General features: G+C 44.5%; 1 protein-coding gene across 1 annotated transcript in view; it reads left to right on the top strand.

Moving 5' to 3' along the window:
* Nucleotides 1-15,526, top strand: part of ARHGAP31 (Rho GTPase activating protein 31) — a 110,782-nt gene that overhangs the window by 68,856 nt on the left and 26,400 nt on the right. Inside the window, exons 4-7 of the mRNA XM_059064730.2 lie at nt 6,343-6,425; nt 7,388-7,495; nt 8,744-8,886; nt 15,014-15,212. Coding sequence (XP_058920713.1) covers nt 6,343-6,425; nt 7,388-7,495; nt 8,744-8,886; nt 15,014-15,212 — 533 coding nt within the window. The remainder of the gene's footprint in view (nt 1-6,342; nt 6,426-7,387; nt 7,496-8,743; nt 8,887-15,013; nt 15,213-15,526) is intronic.

The raw sequence follows: 15,526 nt of genomic DNA, 5'->3' as shown, positions 1-15,526 counted from the left end.
TTACAGATGAGTAAATTGAGGCTCCGAGTGACTTTTGCCTGGGTTTGTACAGCTAGTAAATGGAAGTAAAGATTTAACATTCAGTCTCAGAACTACCACACTATTTTCAAAATAGATTTAACAGCTCTTAAATAGGCTCAGGTATTAAATAATTTAATATGAAATAAGGAAAACATCCCAAACTGGTGAAGGAATAATTCAATAAACAATGTTAGGAAAATTGGCTAAGTGTTGGGAAAGGGGAGAAGTCAAGTTACATTCTTACCATTTAGTGAATTTCAGGGTGGAGAAGGGCTTTCTAAGAATAAAAGCAAAGGAAAAAAAAAATCACCAAAGACAAATTTAACAAACTAAACTACATATAGATTATTGTTTCCTCTATTTAAAAATACATTAACAAAATTAAAAGGCAAATGACTATGGAAAACATTTACAATAAAGATGACAAGAGATTAATATTTTTAATTATATAAAACTCCTACCTATCAATAAAAAATAAAAAACATGGGCTTCCCTGGTGGCGCAGTGGTTGAGAATCCTCCTGCCAATGCAGGGGACGCGGGTTCGTGTCCCGGTCCGGAAAGATCCCACATGCCACAGAACGGCTGGGCCCATGAGCCATGGCCACTGAGCCTGCACGTCTGGAACCTGTGCTCCGCAACGGGAGAGGCCACAGCAGTGAGAGGCCCGCGTACCCCCCAAAAAATAAATAAATAAAAATTAAAAGTAAATAAAAAAGAGATAACACCCTGCAAAACAAATGAGCAAAGAACCTCGACAATTCATAGAAGAAATATAATTATTTTAAAAGTATAAATGGGGAATTCCCTGGCAGTCCAAGGGTTAGGACTCTGCTCTCTCAGGCCCCAGACTCAATCCCTGGTCGAGGAACTAAGATTCCACAAGCCTCACAGCCAGTAAATTAATTAATTAATTAATTTTAATAAATAAATAAAAACCAACTTAAAAATATAAATGTATTAGAAAAATATATTTGCATATTAAAGAAACTTTTTTTTTTTTTTTTTGCGGTATGCGGGCCTCTCACTGTCGTGGCCTCTCCCATTGTGGAGCACAGGGTCCGGACATGCAGGCTCAGTGTCCATGGCTCACAGGCCTAGCTGCTCTGCGGCATGTGGGATCTTCCCATACCCGGGCACGAACCCATGTCCCCTGCATCGGCAGGCGGACTCTCAACCACTGCGCCACCAGGGAAGCCATAAAGAAACATTTTTTAAATGTTAGTATTTCATGCTGCCTAGCCTGTGGTGACACTGGCTCTTTCACAGTTTTCTATTGCAAGTGTAAATTGGCTGGACATTGCAGAAAGTCATTTGAAATTACTATCAAGAGTCCTGAAATGCTCATATTTTTTAATACAGTAACTCTGTTCTAGGACTCCATTCTAAGATAATAATCAGATGCACACACAAATAATTGATTTACAAATATTTCACTGCCATATTACAATAACAAAACTGGGGAGTATCTACACATCTAACACTAAGGGATGGGTTAAATAAATGATAATCTATTGTTTTCAACCCTGTGTAGCTGTGAAAAGTCATATTTCTGAAGACTATTTGCTGTCCACAATATAAAGTTAAATGGAAAAAGCAGTATAGGCAACTAAATAGGAAATGATGCCAGTGTTCATATTTGGTGCTGGGGAGCCCAGAAAGATTGCTTCTTTTAATGCTTCACCTGTGAGTAGGTTAATAGTAGTTATGTCTGGGTGGTGGGATAGTGGGTGCTTTTTATTTCCTTCGAATACATGTATTAGTTTCATGAGGCTGCTGTAACAAACTACCACAGACTTGGTGGCTTAAACAACAGAAAGTTATTCTCTCACAGTTCCAGAGTGCAGAAGTCTGAAATCAGTTTCACTGGGCTGAAATCAAGGTGTCAGCAGGGCCATGGTCCTTACAGAGACTTGAGGCGGAAACCTGTTCCCTGCCTCCTCCAGCTTCTGGTGGCTGCCGGCATGCCTGGGCTTGTGGCTGCATCACTCCCATCTTTGCCTCCATGGTCACACTGCCTTCTCCTAGTCTGTGTCAAACCTCCTTCTGCTTCCCTCTTTCAAGGATACCTGTGATTGGATTTAGGGCCCACCTGGATAATCCACGAATCTCCTGATCTCAAAAGCCTTAACTTAATCACACCTGCAAAGCCTCTTTTTCCTAATAAGGTGACATTTACAGGTTCTAGAGATTAGGATCTGATATCTTTGGAAGCAACTATTCAACCTGCTACACTATATTTTATTTTGATCAGAAGAAAAGTTCATTGTAGGAAAAATTCAATGTGGGTCAGATTGATTCAGCTAAAATGGTTACACCCAAGATAGAGAAAAGTTGCTGATTTAGGATTTTTAGAGAAGGCAGTTTAGAGAGGTATTAAATTTTATATTGAAATTACATCTTTGTGTATATGTCTCCTTCATTAAACTGTAAGCTTCCTGAGGACAGAAACTGTATTTATTTTATTCATTATTGTGCTTCCTTTCCCTGCTCTCCAGCTACTGGAGAACGTTGCGACTGTTACCTAGTAAACATTTGCTGGCAGCTTGCTTGACCCACACATGTCATCTGAAGTGTCACTGGGGTGGACCACTGGTGTGTGGCATCAGGCCGAGGCTGACTGGCTGTGAGCTCAAGATAGCTGCCAATGGGGCAGCAGCCAACTGTCCTGGGTTGCCAGGGACTCCCCTACGTTTAACTCTGAAAAGTCCTGTGTCCCAGGAAACGCCTCAATCTCAGGCAAACTCTGCTGATTGGTCACCCTGCCAGGAGCCATAAGTTGAGGGGAATTGTCTCAGCGAACCTGGTGCTCTACACTCAGGAGGTTTGGTTCTCGATAGTACTGTCCTGGAAGTGTGGCCAAAATGGGGCTTTCTGACATTTTCAAATGCAGAGCAAAATACGGACTCATTCACTTACTCATTTCATATAACAAATGTCTGTTGAACACCTGCTATGTATACCAGGCAGGCACAGTTCCAGGTGCTGGGGGTTTAATGGTAAGCAAGACAGACAAAATCCTTGCTCTCATGAAACTTACATCTTAATGAAGGAGATAGATGATAAACGAATTTAATGCATAGCTCCATAATCTGAACTGTTGATAAGCACTACAAAGCCAGTTAATGCAGGGTACAGGGCAGAGAATGATGGGGACTGCTATTTTGGGTAGGATAATCTGTCTATGAGGTGATATTTAAACAGAGAGAAGGATGAAGTGAGGGAACAAATTGTGCAAATATCTGGTGGAAGAGGGTGCCGAGAAGAAACAGCAGGTGCAAAGGCCCTAGTCGAGGACATGCCGAGCTTGCTTGAGGGAATATATGGAGGCCAGCATAGCCCATAGGGAGCAGGCAAGGAGGAAATGAGGGGAGACAGGGAATTTGCAGATGGGCCAGGTCACGTAGGTGTGCTTGTTGCCATGGGTGTGACAAAGACAGGTAGGTATAATGACTGTCTGGAAGAGAACAGTGCTTGTCTCTGGAGGCTGAGGGTCTGCAATTGGAAGGCAGACTAACTTCTGTGTATTCCTTTGAATGCTTTGCATTTTTAAAATCATGTGCATGAATTACTTTTTAACCTAACAGCTTAAAATAATTAAAAATAATAAAGGTGACTGTATAATAATTTTTAAATAATTAATACAAAATAAAGGGTAAAAACTGAGTTGCGGCTGGGCGCAGTTGGAAGGGACAGCCACGGGTTGTTTGTCCCCCCTGGTGATGGGCCCCGCCAGAGGGGACTGGAGTCCAGCCTTCGCTAGAGTCCTCAAAGGGCAGGAAGCTGGGCTTCCCTGGTGGCGCAGTGGTTGAGAGTCCGCCTGCCGATGCAGGGGACACGGGTTCGTGCCCCGGTCTGGGAAAATCCCACGTGCTGCAGAATGGCGGAGCCCGTGAGCTACCGTGAGCTACCGTGAGCTACCGTGAGCTACCGTGAGCTACCGTGAGCCATGGCCGCTGAGCCTGCGCGTCCGGAGCCTGTGCTCCGCGTCAGGAGGGGCCGCAGTGAGAGGCCCAGCCACCGCAAAAAAAAAAAAAAAAAAAAAAAGGCAGGAAGCTGGTCTTAGGGATACTGATTGGAAGAGAACAAATAGTCAGAGTCAGCCTAGATCTTTTAAGGTTTAGCTATTAGCAAGATGGCTTGGCTAATGTTGAGTGAAATTCTCTTTCAGGCAAAAAATTGGGGTGGGCAAAATTTCAACTCCCTTCCCTCAATTCCCCACTGATGGATCCTGCTCTCCTAATAGGGGAACACAAAGAGATCGAAAAATAGCTTTGCAGTGAGCAGACCCTCTGGGAGAAAAACGAAGATCTAGAGAGCTTCCAAATAGGATTGGGGTGCAATGGGGAGAGGCTGTAAATAGTGAAATGAACACCAGTCCCAAATGGGATCGGCGGCATCAGGGGTGAGCCCGCCCAGCCTCTCAGAACAAAGGTGACTAACATCTTCCTAAAATATTAAAGGAACTTTCCATGAGGGCTGTTGAATTGACCTACACCTTTTTTTTCCCCAGACACATTTTTATATAGTGGGGGGAAGAGGAGGAGGCTTGGGAAGGGTGTGTGTGCAAAGCTTTACAAAGCTCATCCCAGCTTTGCCGAGAGAGGAAGAGAGGCCTCCCTCTCCTCCCCGTTTGCAGGATAGAATGTGGGAGGATCCACGCCCGCATTCCTCCACTCCTCCTTCTCCTGAGCTCTCTCCCTTCACTTGCTTTATGAGGTTCTCCCTGTCTTGGGAATCAGGGTCTTCTCCACCAATCTGTTTTCTAAATGACAGCTCCCAGGAAGAGGGCAGAGGTGTCAGGTGTTTACTCCAGGCCCCATGCTTGTCTTCACCCTCTACATCCTGCACATCTCAAAAGGCAAGTATTGCCACAGAGATCATGCTTACGCCGGCTCTGTTCTCAGGCTTGCAAACCCACCAGAAGATTGAGGCACCTGTGATTGTGACCCTCCCAGCCCCGAATTTCTCCCCACTTCTGATTAGGAAATGAAATCTAGTTTTCCCACATAGAAATTTTTTTTTTTGCGGTACGCGGGCCTCCCACTGCTGTGGCCTCTCCCGCTGCGGAGCGCAGGCTCCGGACGCCCAGGCTCAGCGGCCGTGGCTCACGGGCCCAGCCGCTCGGCGGCATGTGGGATCCTCCCAGACCGGGGCACAAACCCATGTCCCCTGCATCGGCAGGTGACTCTCAACCACTGCGCCACCAGGGAAGCCCGAGAATATATTTTCTGATTATACTTTTCATTATATATAAATGCAAAGCACGTTTTCAGCACTGTAAGGAAATACAAAACTGTGTAAGTCACATATGCCTGTGAATTCAGGATCACAAGGATTGAAGTGAGCTTAGGAGCCCCTTTTCAAGTATCTCTTGACCTGAGTGGGATTACATAGTTATTATGCGTATGAAAGGACTCAGGGAGCTGTAGCAGAAGACTTGTACATTTTTAATATATGTAAACTATACCTCAGTAAAAAAAAAAAAAAAAAAAAAAAAAAAAGATGTAATTACCATTGACCTTGAACTTAGGTATGGCTCCCATGCTGGCAGTCTTGAGCACTCAGCCACTGCGCTGGGAGGGGCCCTTGAGCCTGAGCACAGGCAGGACAGTCTCAGGATGGGACACAGGGGAATCTGCCCAGGGACACCTGTGTTGTGCAGGAGCCCCGGGCAGGACTGTGACCATACTTCCTTTACTGAAGCCCCAGCCTCTCTTTGAGGGCCTGGGCTGAGGGGGGCACCAAATACCCACGCAGGGAACAACCAGAGAGCAAGTCCAGACAAGGCCACCAGGTCTCTGGGGCAAAGCTCTAATCCTGCTGAGAGGGCACGGCTTCACGTCGTTCCTGCTTCCTAGCATCAACGACAGGCAGCCGGGTCGAGGGATAGTCTCAGGCTAGGTGGGGAGTGGCTGTTTGCACCCAAAAAGATAGCTGGCTGAGTAAACAGTGAGCCAACCTCTCATCTCCATCTCAATCTGTCTCCCTGTCTCTTGTTTCTCTCTCCCAGTGTGAGCCTCTGTGACTCTCTCTGCCACACGGGACACACCCGAGATTCTACACCTTTTTTACCAGATACCAACCAAACATCTGAGGATGCACAGAGACCCTGTGTGCCCACATTGTTAGACACCTCCCATCATGAACCCTCTGAGATTTTAGGTGGTTTGTTTTTTCTAGAAAAGCATGCTTCCTGGAAGGACAATCTCTAGGCATAGTTGGGAGGCTGGAGTACCAGAAGCCTAAATAAAACCCGCAGACGCAGGTGGGTGTCCCCCTTCTCGAGCACTCACTGGACTGCTTCATTTCCTCTCTGCAGGAGGCAGTGTCGCATTGCCCGGAAGAAGGCCAACTGGCCCGAATCCAGAATGTTATCCAGGAGCTCCCCCCATCCCATTACAGGTAAGAATCCTTGGTAAAAGAAATTCACAGCCTCTCAATGTGATGTAATACCATAGATGCAGGCTAGCATCATAAAAGAGAACAAATTCAGTGGACAGTGGCTTTCCCAGGGCAGGATGAGGGGAGAGAACAGGTCACGTTTATCAGAGTGAGTTGGTGCCTGACCAGAGACATTGGCGGGAAGGGACAGCCCATGTCTAAGTTACTTTCAGAGCACCCCTCAGAGTCCCTCAAGAATCATTCTGATCACACAAGCCAGCCTCACAGAGATAGTCTAGGTTCTTACTGAGGTTCATAGCATAACCAAATCTATGGAAACCAAGATGGTTTTTAAACAGGGTTTGACTGTTGCCGTTGAGCGTTTGGCTGACTGATCTCTCTGTATGCTCATCAGTACCATCCCTTCCATCATTTCATCCTTTCATTTCATTCTCACAATTTAGCCCCTAATCCTACCACCTTTCCCATTGCTCCCTAAGCCTGCCCAGCTTTTACCAGGGGGCAGGTTTTAATGTGGTATAAGGGCTTCCCGGCGATAACAGATGTTATTTATCCATCAAATGAGCTCACTAACAAGTGCCAGGGTACCTGTAGGTGCGAGAATTACAATAAAAACTGAGATGAGGCCCAGTTTCAAGACAGTATGAGGCAATGCTGCCCTGCGTGAAAGGAGGCACAGGCTCCAAGTGATGTGAGTCCCCTATTCTGTCTCTGGCTGGTGCTCCAAGGGCCTCAGCTGACTTCTGTCAAACCCACCTCTTCCCCACCCACAGCCAATATTCCTGAGGCTAAGAAAATTGCTTCCATCTATCTTGATATCTTCCTGATAGTCCTCCAAAATTCATGAGAAAGAAATATTTTAGAGTCTCTTAAATTCAAACTTTAGAAATTATCTCCAGACTCAGGCTTCACACAGGCTCCGAAGTTTCTTACTTTGCTTTTTAAAAAACGAACCATTACAGGACCTTGGAATACCTGATTCGACACCTGGCCCACATCGCCTCCTTCAGCAGCAAGACAAACATGCATGCCAGGAACCTGGCCCTGGTGTGGGCTCCAAACCTCCTCAGGTAACCACCACCCCTCACCTCACTTCCCCAGTGAGCTCAAAGCAGCCCCCAATTCAAACTAAGACTGGACTCTTCAAAACCGAAGCCCCGGGCTTCCCTGGCGGTGCAGTGGTTGAGAGTCCGCCTGCCGATGTAGGGGACACGGGTTCGTTCCCCGGTCCGGGAAGATCCCACGTGCCGCGGAGCGGCTGGGCCCGTGAGCCATGGCCGCTGAGCCTGCGCGTCCGGAGCCTGTGCTCCGCAACGGGAGGGGCCACGGCAGTGAGAGGCCCGCGTACCACAAAAAAACAAACAAAAAACCGAAGCCCCTTGTAGACAAACCTTTGGCTAAGTGGTTGTCGTACGTGGGAATTAAAGGTGATTTAAAAAAAAAATTTTTTTTTAAATAAATTTATTTTTGGCCGCACTGGGTCTTCGTTGCTGCGCACGGGCTTTCTCTAGTCGCAGCGAGCAGGGGCTACTCTTCATTGCGGTGCACAGGCTTCTCATTGCGGTGTTTTCTCTTGTTGCAGAGCACGGGCTCTAGCTGCACGGATTTCAGTAGTTGTGGCACACGGGCTCAGTAGTTGTGGCTCGTGGGCTCTAGAGCGCAGGCTCAGTAGTTGTGGCGCACGGGCTTAGTTGCTCCGCGGCATGTGGGATCTTCCCGGACCAGGGCTCGAACCCGTGTCCCCTGCATTGACAGGCGGATTCTTAACCACTGTGCCACCAAGAAAGCCCAAATGTGATTTTTAATAGCCTTTGCCCGCTAACCATGGAAACCCTGGAACCCAGAGGTATCTTCTGGCTATTACCAGGATGTGGCCAATGTTATGGGTCTGTATGTTATAATTTCCTGAAAAGGCCTTTCTGGGTCTTTGGGGCTTCCTTTGCTTTTGTTGGTTTTGGTGGGGTCCTAGCTGGCTATAACCTGAATCAACTGCTTCATATGACTTCATAAATGATGACCTGCCCTTAGAACAATTGTGTGGAGTTGGAAGAAGATCCTATGAAGAAAAAAATCAATTCCTATATATTCACTAATATAGTGTTTACAGTTTTGCAATGTATAATACCTGGTAACTGTTTCAAATTTGTTCAGTTTGTTTGGAGAGTCCCTTTAATTGATCTTAAATAGTTAAAGTAATACAAATTAACAAACTATACATTTAGGAACTGGGGGCTTGTACAAAAGGCCCACTGGCTCCCCCTTATGCTTCATGGGGTAGGGCCGACTCATTCACTGAATGTGTTTCTTCCATGGTTCAGGTCCAAAGAAATTGAAGCCACTGGTTGCAATGGAGATGCAGCCTTCCTTGCAGTCCGGGTCCAGCAGGTGGTGATTGAATTCATACTGAATCATGTGGATCAAATCTTTAACAACGGTGCACCCGGGTCACTGGAGAACGATGGTAATGGCTCCTTCTGGCATACACCCTACCAATCACCATTCTTTGCCTTAGGCATGGGGCCCAAGAATAAGTTAGAGTGGGCTGGGATCTAGCTCTCAGTGTCAACTGTGTGTGTGTGCTGACTACACTGCGTGTGTTTGGGGATCGTGCATACATACATGTGTGCCTGTGCAACAAAAGTGTGGTATGCGTGTGTGTGGCTCTAGCATGTTTCTGATCAGTTGCATACATGGCCTATCCCATGAATGTGGTGTGGTGAACTGGAATACCCTCTGTTGCTTTTAGTGAGTTCTTAAACTCTTCCAGTTATTAGCTAGAGACACTGGCAATATTCCTCCGACTATTAGATTTCATCTTTACTTTCAGTATGATATTTCAGAAATCCTAAGTGAATGAATTAAGAGGTATCCTATTCATACTCACAGATATATTCAGAATGCCTTCTCTTTGCAAGCATTTTTTAAAAAATAATTGAACTATAACTGATTTACAATATTGTGTTAGTTTCAGGTGTACAGCGAAGTGTGTGTATGTGTACGTATGTATATATATATATATAAACCTATATTCTTGTTTAGGTTCTTTTCCATTATAGTTTATTATAAGATATTGAATGTAGTTCCCTGTGCCATACAGTAAATCCTTGTTGTTTATTTTACATATGGTAGTGTGTATCTGTTAATCCCATACTCCCAATTTATCCCTCCTCTCCTTCCCCTTTGGTAACCATAAGTTTGTTTTCTATGTCTGTGAGTCTGTTTCTGTTTTATAAATAAGTTCATTTGTACTATTTTTTAGATTCCACATATAAGTGGTATCATATAATATTTGTCTTTTTCTCAAGCATTTCTTGAGTGCTTACTTTGTTCTGCCCTGCATAGGGCACTAGGCATACAGCAATGAGAGTGTGGGCGTGTGTATGTAGAGACTAGCTATCATTGAAACCCACTATATACAAGAAAAATATAGCTATTTCACGCTGGATGTGATGAGATGCAAGATATGATGTTTCAGTCCTGTAGTCTCATAATAACATAATTAACCCTAGGAATGCACTGGTATTGGTTTATGCTGATTGAACTCATATGAGCCTAATTTGTAAAAATCAAAAATCCAGCTGATCAGTAAATCTGGTAACTACCATTTGTGTGAGGCTGTTTTTCCAGCATTAGCATACGTCACATAACTGGGAGGGCTTATTGAAACACAGATTACTGGATCTCATCCCCAGAACTTCTGATTCAGCATGTCTGGAGAGCTGCCGAAAATCTGTGTTTCTAACAAGTTTCCAGGTGATGGAGCTGCTGGTGGTCAGGGCCCACACTTGGAGAACCAGTGGTGTATGAGAGCTGTATCTGCAAAATATTTGTATTAGCTGATCAAAGCATTATTTTCTACTTTGGCTAATATACTTGGGAAAATCAAGTATAACCGTCAAAGTAATCAATTGCAATTAATATCAAATTTGGATTTCTGGTGTAATTGTTCCCACCCCCATCCTGTCCTCCATGTGGTTTATGATCTTTCTTTTAAAATTCACATACCGTAAAATTCACCACTTTAATCATTTTAAAGTGTACAATTCAGTGGTTTTTAGTGTATTCACAGAATTGTGCAACCATCACCACTATCTAATTCCAGAACATTTTCATCACTCCAAAAAGAAACCCCACACCCATTAAACAGTCACTCCACATTTTGTCTTCCCACCAGACTCTGGCAACCATTAATCTACTTTCTGTGTCTGTGGATTTTGCCTCTTGTGCATATTTCATATAAGTGGAATCACACAATATGTGGTCTTTTGTGACTGATTTCTTTCACTTAGCATATGTTCTCATGTATCAGTATTTCTGTTTTTTATGGCCGAATGATATTCTATTGTATGGCTATACCACGTTTTATTTATACATTCATCAGTTGATGGACATATGGATTGTTTCTACTTTTTGGTTATTATGATGCTGCTGTGAAGTCATGTACAAGTTTTCGTGTGAACATGTGTTTTCAATTCTCTTGGCTATATACTTAGGAGTGTCTGACGTTTCTTTTATCTTTATTTTAACTTGCACATTACGGATGTATTTTTTATTGTAAGCTATATAAATCCTTTTTGAAAGTAAAGGAGAAATAATATGCTCTCATTCATTGATCCTTTTGAGTCAACCAATAATTTATTGGGGACTTATTCTGTGCCGGGAACCATGGCAGGCGCTCCACATGTATCATCTCATGGTCTTATCACAACAACCATCATAAAGTTATCAACCCTCTTTTATACACGAGAACCAGAGAACCAGAAGAGCTGAGTATCTGGTAGGACTGAACACTGAACCTAAATCTTCCAGCCTGTGCTCTTTCCTTACCTTGTGCTGACTCTGAGAGGAAAAAATATTTAAACAGATAAATAAACCGTTGCAGAGAATTAATGACTCTTGGGAAATGTTCTTCTTGACAGCAGATTCCATTCATGACTGTTAGTGTTAAGGATGTTCCTAATTCCAACCTGGAAATGCCTGTTCTTTTTATGACCATTGCCTTAATCAGCTTTTGTCCTGCATATTGAAATCCAATTTCCTCTTGAGCCTTTAACTCTGGATTGCCTCCAGTAATTATTATTCAGTGCATTTCATTTAAATATTCTTGTTATGAATTCTTATTGACTTCAGTACCATACTTAATGTTCACACAAAATGGAATAAGTCATACACTCTAGAATTTGAGATTTAGAAATAGGGTTCTACTTCAAATTGGAAAGATTCTAGAAGTCGTAGAATCCAACACCTTTAATTGATAGATGAGAGCAATGAGGCCAGAAAGATTGTGATATGCCAAGGTTTATTAAAACATAAATATGTAGTATTGGGCACCTCCTATGTGTCAGACACTGTTCCAGACACTGGGGACAGTGTCCAAAATGGCAAAGTCGCTGCCCTGCATAGAGCTATAGTCTGGTTGCAAAGACAAACAATAAATAAGTTTACAGATAAATACATTATCACTTCAAAGACGATAAATGCCAGGATGAAAGTACAGCAGGATAATACGATGGTCAATGACTTGGGGGTATAATTTTGGTACAGAGTGGACGTGGCCTCTGAGGAAGTGATCTTTGAACTGAGACTTGAGTGACAAAAGAAACCAGTCATGTGAGGATCTGGGGGATGAACGTTCCAAACGCAGAGAACAGGGAGTGTAAAAGCTCTGAGGTGGAAAGGAGCTCATCGCGTGGCAGAAAGTCAGCCAGTGTAGCTACAGAAATGCAGTCTCCAAAGTGGGGTGCCCCACCCAGGGGACTCCAAAGACCAAAGTACCAAAGTATGGGTGTTGGAAGAAACTATTAGAATTCTTTTCCATTGGTTTTATTGTATACTTTGTAATTTCTATGACGTTGTATGTTTTCTATTACACATAAAACAAATACAGTGGTATGTATGTATAATTTACAACTATATATATGTGTATACAATGGGAGTATACATTGAAAAAATTTTACTGTATTTTTTTTTTTTTTTTTTTTTTTTGCGGTATGCGGGCCTCTTACTGCCGTGGCCTCTCCCGTTGCGGAGCACAGGCTCCGGACGCGCAGGCTCAGCGGCCATGGCTCACGGGCTCAGCCGCTCCGCGGCATGTGGGATCTTCCCGGACCAGGGCACGAACCCGTGTCCCCTGCATCGGCAGGCGGATTCTCAACCACTGCGCCACCAGGGAAGCCCTACTGTATATTTTTATAGACCACTGTGTCAGTGGGCAAAGAGGAGAGAGGGAAAGCAGACGGAAGGTCCTGGTTGGTCATGCTAAGAGTTTGGTTTGTCCTCTGTGCTGGGGAAAGCACTGGAGGTGTTTGAGCAGGGCGTGTGGGATCTGAGCATCTGGGTCGCTGTGTGGAGCAGAGACTGAAAGGCTAGAAGCAGGGAGACCAGTTAAGGAGCTATGGCAGAAGTCAGGAGCGAAATCATGGTGGCCTGGACTACGTCTTCCTCAACCTACATCCCAATAAACGTATTTTCAATAAGTTGAAGTTATCGTTAAGTCGAAAATGCATTGAATACATCTACCCTACTGAACATCATAGCTTAGCCTAGCCTATCTTAAATGTGCTCAGAACACTTGCGCTTGCCTACAGTTGGGCACAATCATCTAACACAAAGCCTATTTTATAATAAAGTGTTGACAAGCTCATGTCATTTATTGAATACTGTGCTGACAGTGAAAAACAGAATGATTATAAGTTTACTGCTTGTTTACCCTTGTGATCGCGTGACTGACTGGGAGCTGAGGCTCCCTGCCGCTGCCCAGCATCACAAGAGAGTATTGTACAGAATATCACTAGCCTGATAAAAGATCAAAGTTCAAAGTACGGTTTCTACTGAATGCATATTGCTCTCACACCATCCTAAAGTCGAAAAATTGTAAGTTGAACCACTGTCGAAGTTGGGGACTGTCTGTGCATGTTAGCAGTGGAAAGGAGGAAAGTGGCTGGATTCAGGATATATTTTGGAGGTGGAGTTTCAGGACTTGCTTATAGGCTGGATGTAGGGGAGAAGGGGTACATCAAAGACAGGGATCAATGAAAAATACCTACTCCAGGTTTGGCTTACACAACTGGGTGATCCATGGTGCTATTTACCGATTTGGAGAGGATGGGAGGAGGTACCAGTTTCGAGATAAGGAGCAAAAATCACAAGCTCTGTTATGACATGTAAAGCTGCATGCAGATGCCTATTGAACATCTAAGCAGAAATGATGAGTAGGCCTTAGTATACTGGAACCTGGAACCATGGCAAGAGGTGGGTGCTGGGTTTCCTGATCCTGCACTTTTATGTTTTTCTTGTTGTTCCAGTTGCTCCCAGAATGATTTAATGTTTTAAGTAAATAAATAATTAAGTTTTTTAAAAATCATAAATAATCTAGGATCTATGAACAAATTTTGAGTCAAGTAAATTTAAATATTTTTAATCTCTTTTGGATTAAGCGGGAAAACTGGGTTAAAGTTGGAAACATCACTGAAAAATCTTTAGGATCACAGATTTATCTAATTGTAGTCCTGCTGAATGATGGCCACGCTCTCTTCCTTGGAAAGGCCCCAGAGTCACATACAGTCACATTGTCTGCAAGGCCTTTTGTCAGTGGTTTTATTTCACTCAGAGAGGGTCATGCTCTGCAAAAAGAAATAGTGCCATCGAGGTGCTTTCTGAAAATTAGCTGAGTCCTATACCAAAAGTGATTTCTTAGTGTCCATTGGTCCAAATTACCCTTGAGTCTCTTTACCCCTTCCAAAGTTACAGAAAACTGGCAAGGTTGCCAAAATACTAAGTAGAGGCAAACTTAGACCTCTTCGTTTTTACTTAGATCAGAGTTTCTCAGCCTTGGCCCTGTTGACATTTAGCGCTGGATAATTCTTGTCGAGGGGCCGTCCTGTGTATTGTAGGATGTTTAGCAGCATCCCTAGGCTCTACCTATTAGGTGCCAGTAGCATTCCCCCACACACCTGTGACAACTAAAAATGTCTCCAGACATTGCCAAATGTCCCTGGCTGGAGACAGGGAGTACAAGATTGCCCCAGTTTGAAAAAAAAAAATTGACGTGGAGAAAAGAGATAATCATGGACACCATTGATCTGTCATCATCACTTCCGTTCTTTAAAAAAACTTACAAGGAAAGAATTGGCTTGCTTACACCTGAAGATGATTAGGTAGTGAATAAAAAGCCACTTATCTCTTAGGGAACAGCATAGCCATAAAATGTCTTTCTACTGCAGAGACACAAGGCTAGGTAATTTTAGGAAAGTTGAGGCTCCAACCTTCAGTTCCCCTGGAGCCTATCTACTGTCACTCTGGCCCACAGTAAGTGCTCAATATATTTGTTGTGAGCATGAATGAATGAATAGTCTGAAGAGTACAGGAATGCAGGCTGCCTTCTGCAGCCCCTGTGTGCCCCCTGGTTGGTCCGGCCAGGAGGGCTGTCAGATCCCCACGTGTAGTCTCTGCCCTGTAGACCCCCCACGCCCAGGAGAAGCCCCTGTCAGGAGGTCAGGAGTGGAGGGGCTGTGGATGGGGGTTCTGGCTGGAGCCAGTGCCCAGGACTCCTCCCAGGAGGTCTATGAGCTCTTCTCTCCTCTTTACAGAAAACCGGCCGATCATGAAGAGCCTGACGTTGCCAGCCCTCTCCCTGCCCATGAAGTTGGTGAGTCTGGAGGAAGCTCAGGCCCGGAGCCTAGCTACTAATCACCCTGCCCGGAAGGAAAGGAGAGAGAATAGCCTGCCTGAGATTGTCCCTCCCATGGGCACCCTCTTCCACACTGTCCTTGAGTTACCAGACAACAAGTAAGTGTCCTTCTTCCAAGTTCTGGGAGGTGTTTAGGTGGAGGGGGACGGAGGAGCAAGCGATAGTCTCAGGGCTGTGAAGGCAGCATGGGTTGGGGGTGTGGTCTGGGTTGGGGGGGTAAGGAAGCATTCCAGAAGAGAAGGGAGCTGCCTCCACGACATTCACCAGCGGCTGACGCCTTCACTCACTGCCCCAAAGTCATCAAGACCTTGAGCTCCCACCGGAGATCCCTAGTACCATGGTGTGGGTGGGGCTCATAGGTGTCAAGAATCAGAACTAAAACCCTTTACTCCTTAGTTGAGACAAAATAAGC

This window comes from Kogia breviceps, chromosome 5, assembly GCF_026419965.1.
Source record: "Kogia breviceps isolate mKogBre1 chromosome 5, mKogBre1 haplotype 1, whole genome shotgun sequence".
Taxonomy (NCBI): Eukaryota; Metazoa; Chordata; class Mammalia; order Artiodactyla; family Physeteridae; genus Kogia; species Kogia breviceps.
Note: the sequence above shows the minus strand (reverse complement) of the source record. Positions and strands in the feature narration are given on the sequence as shown.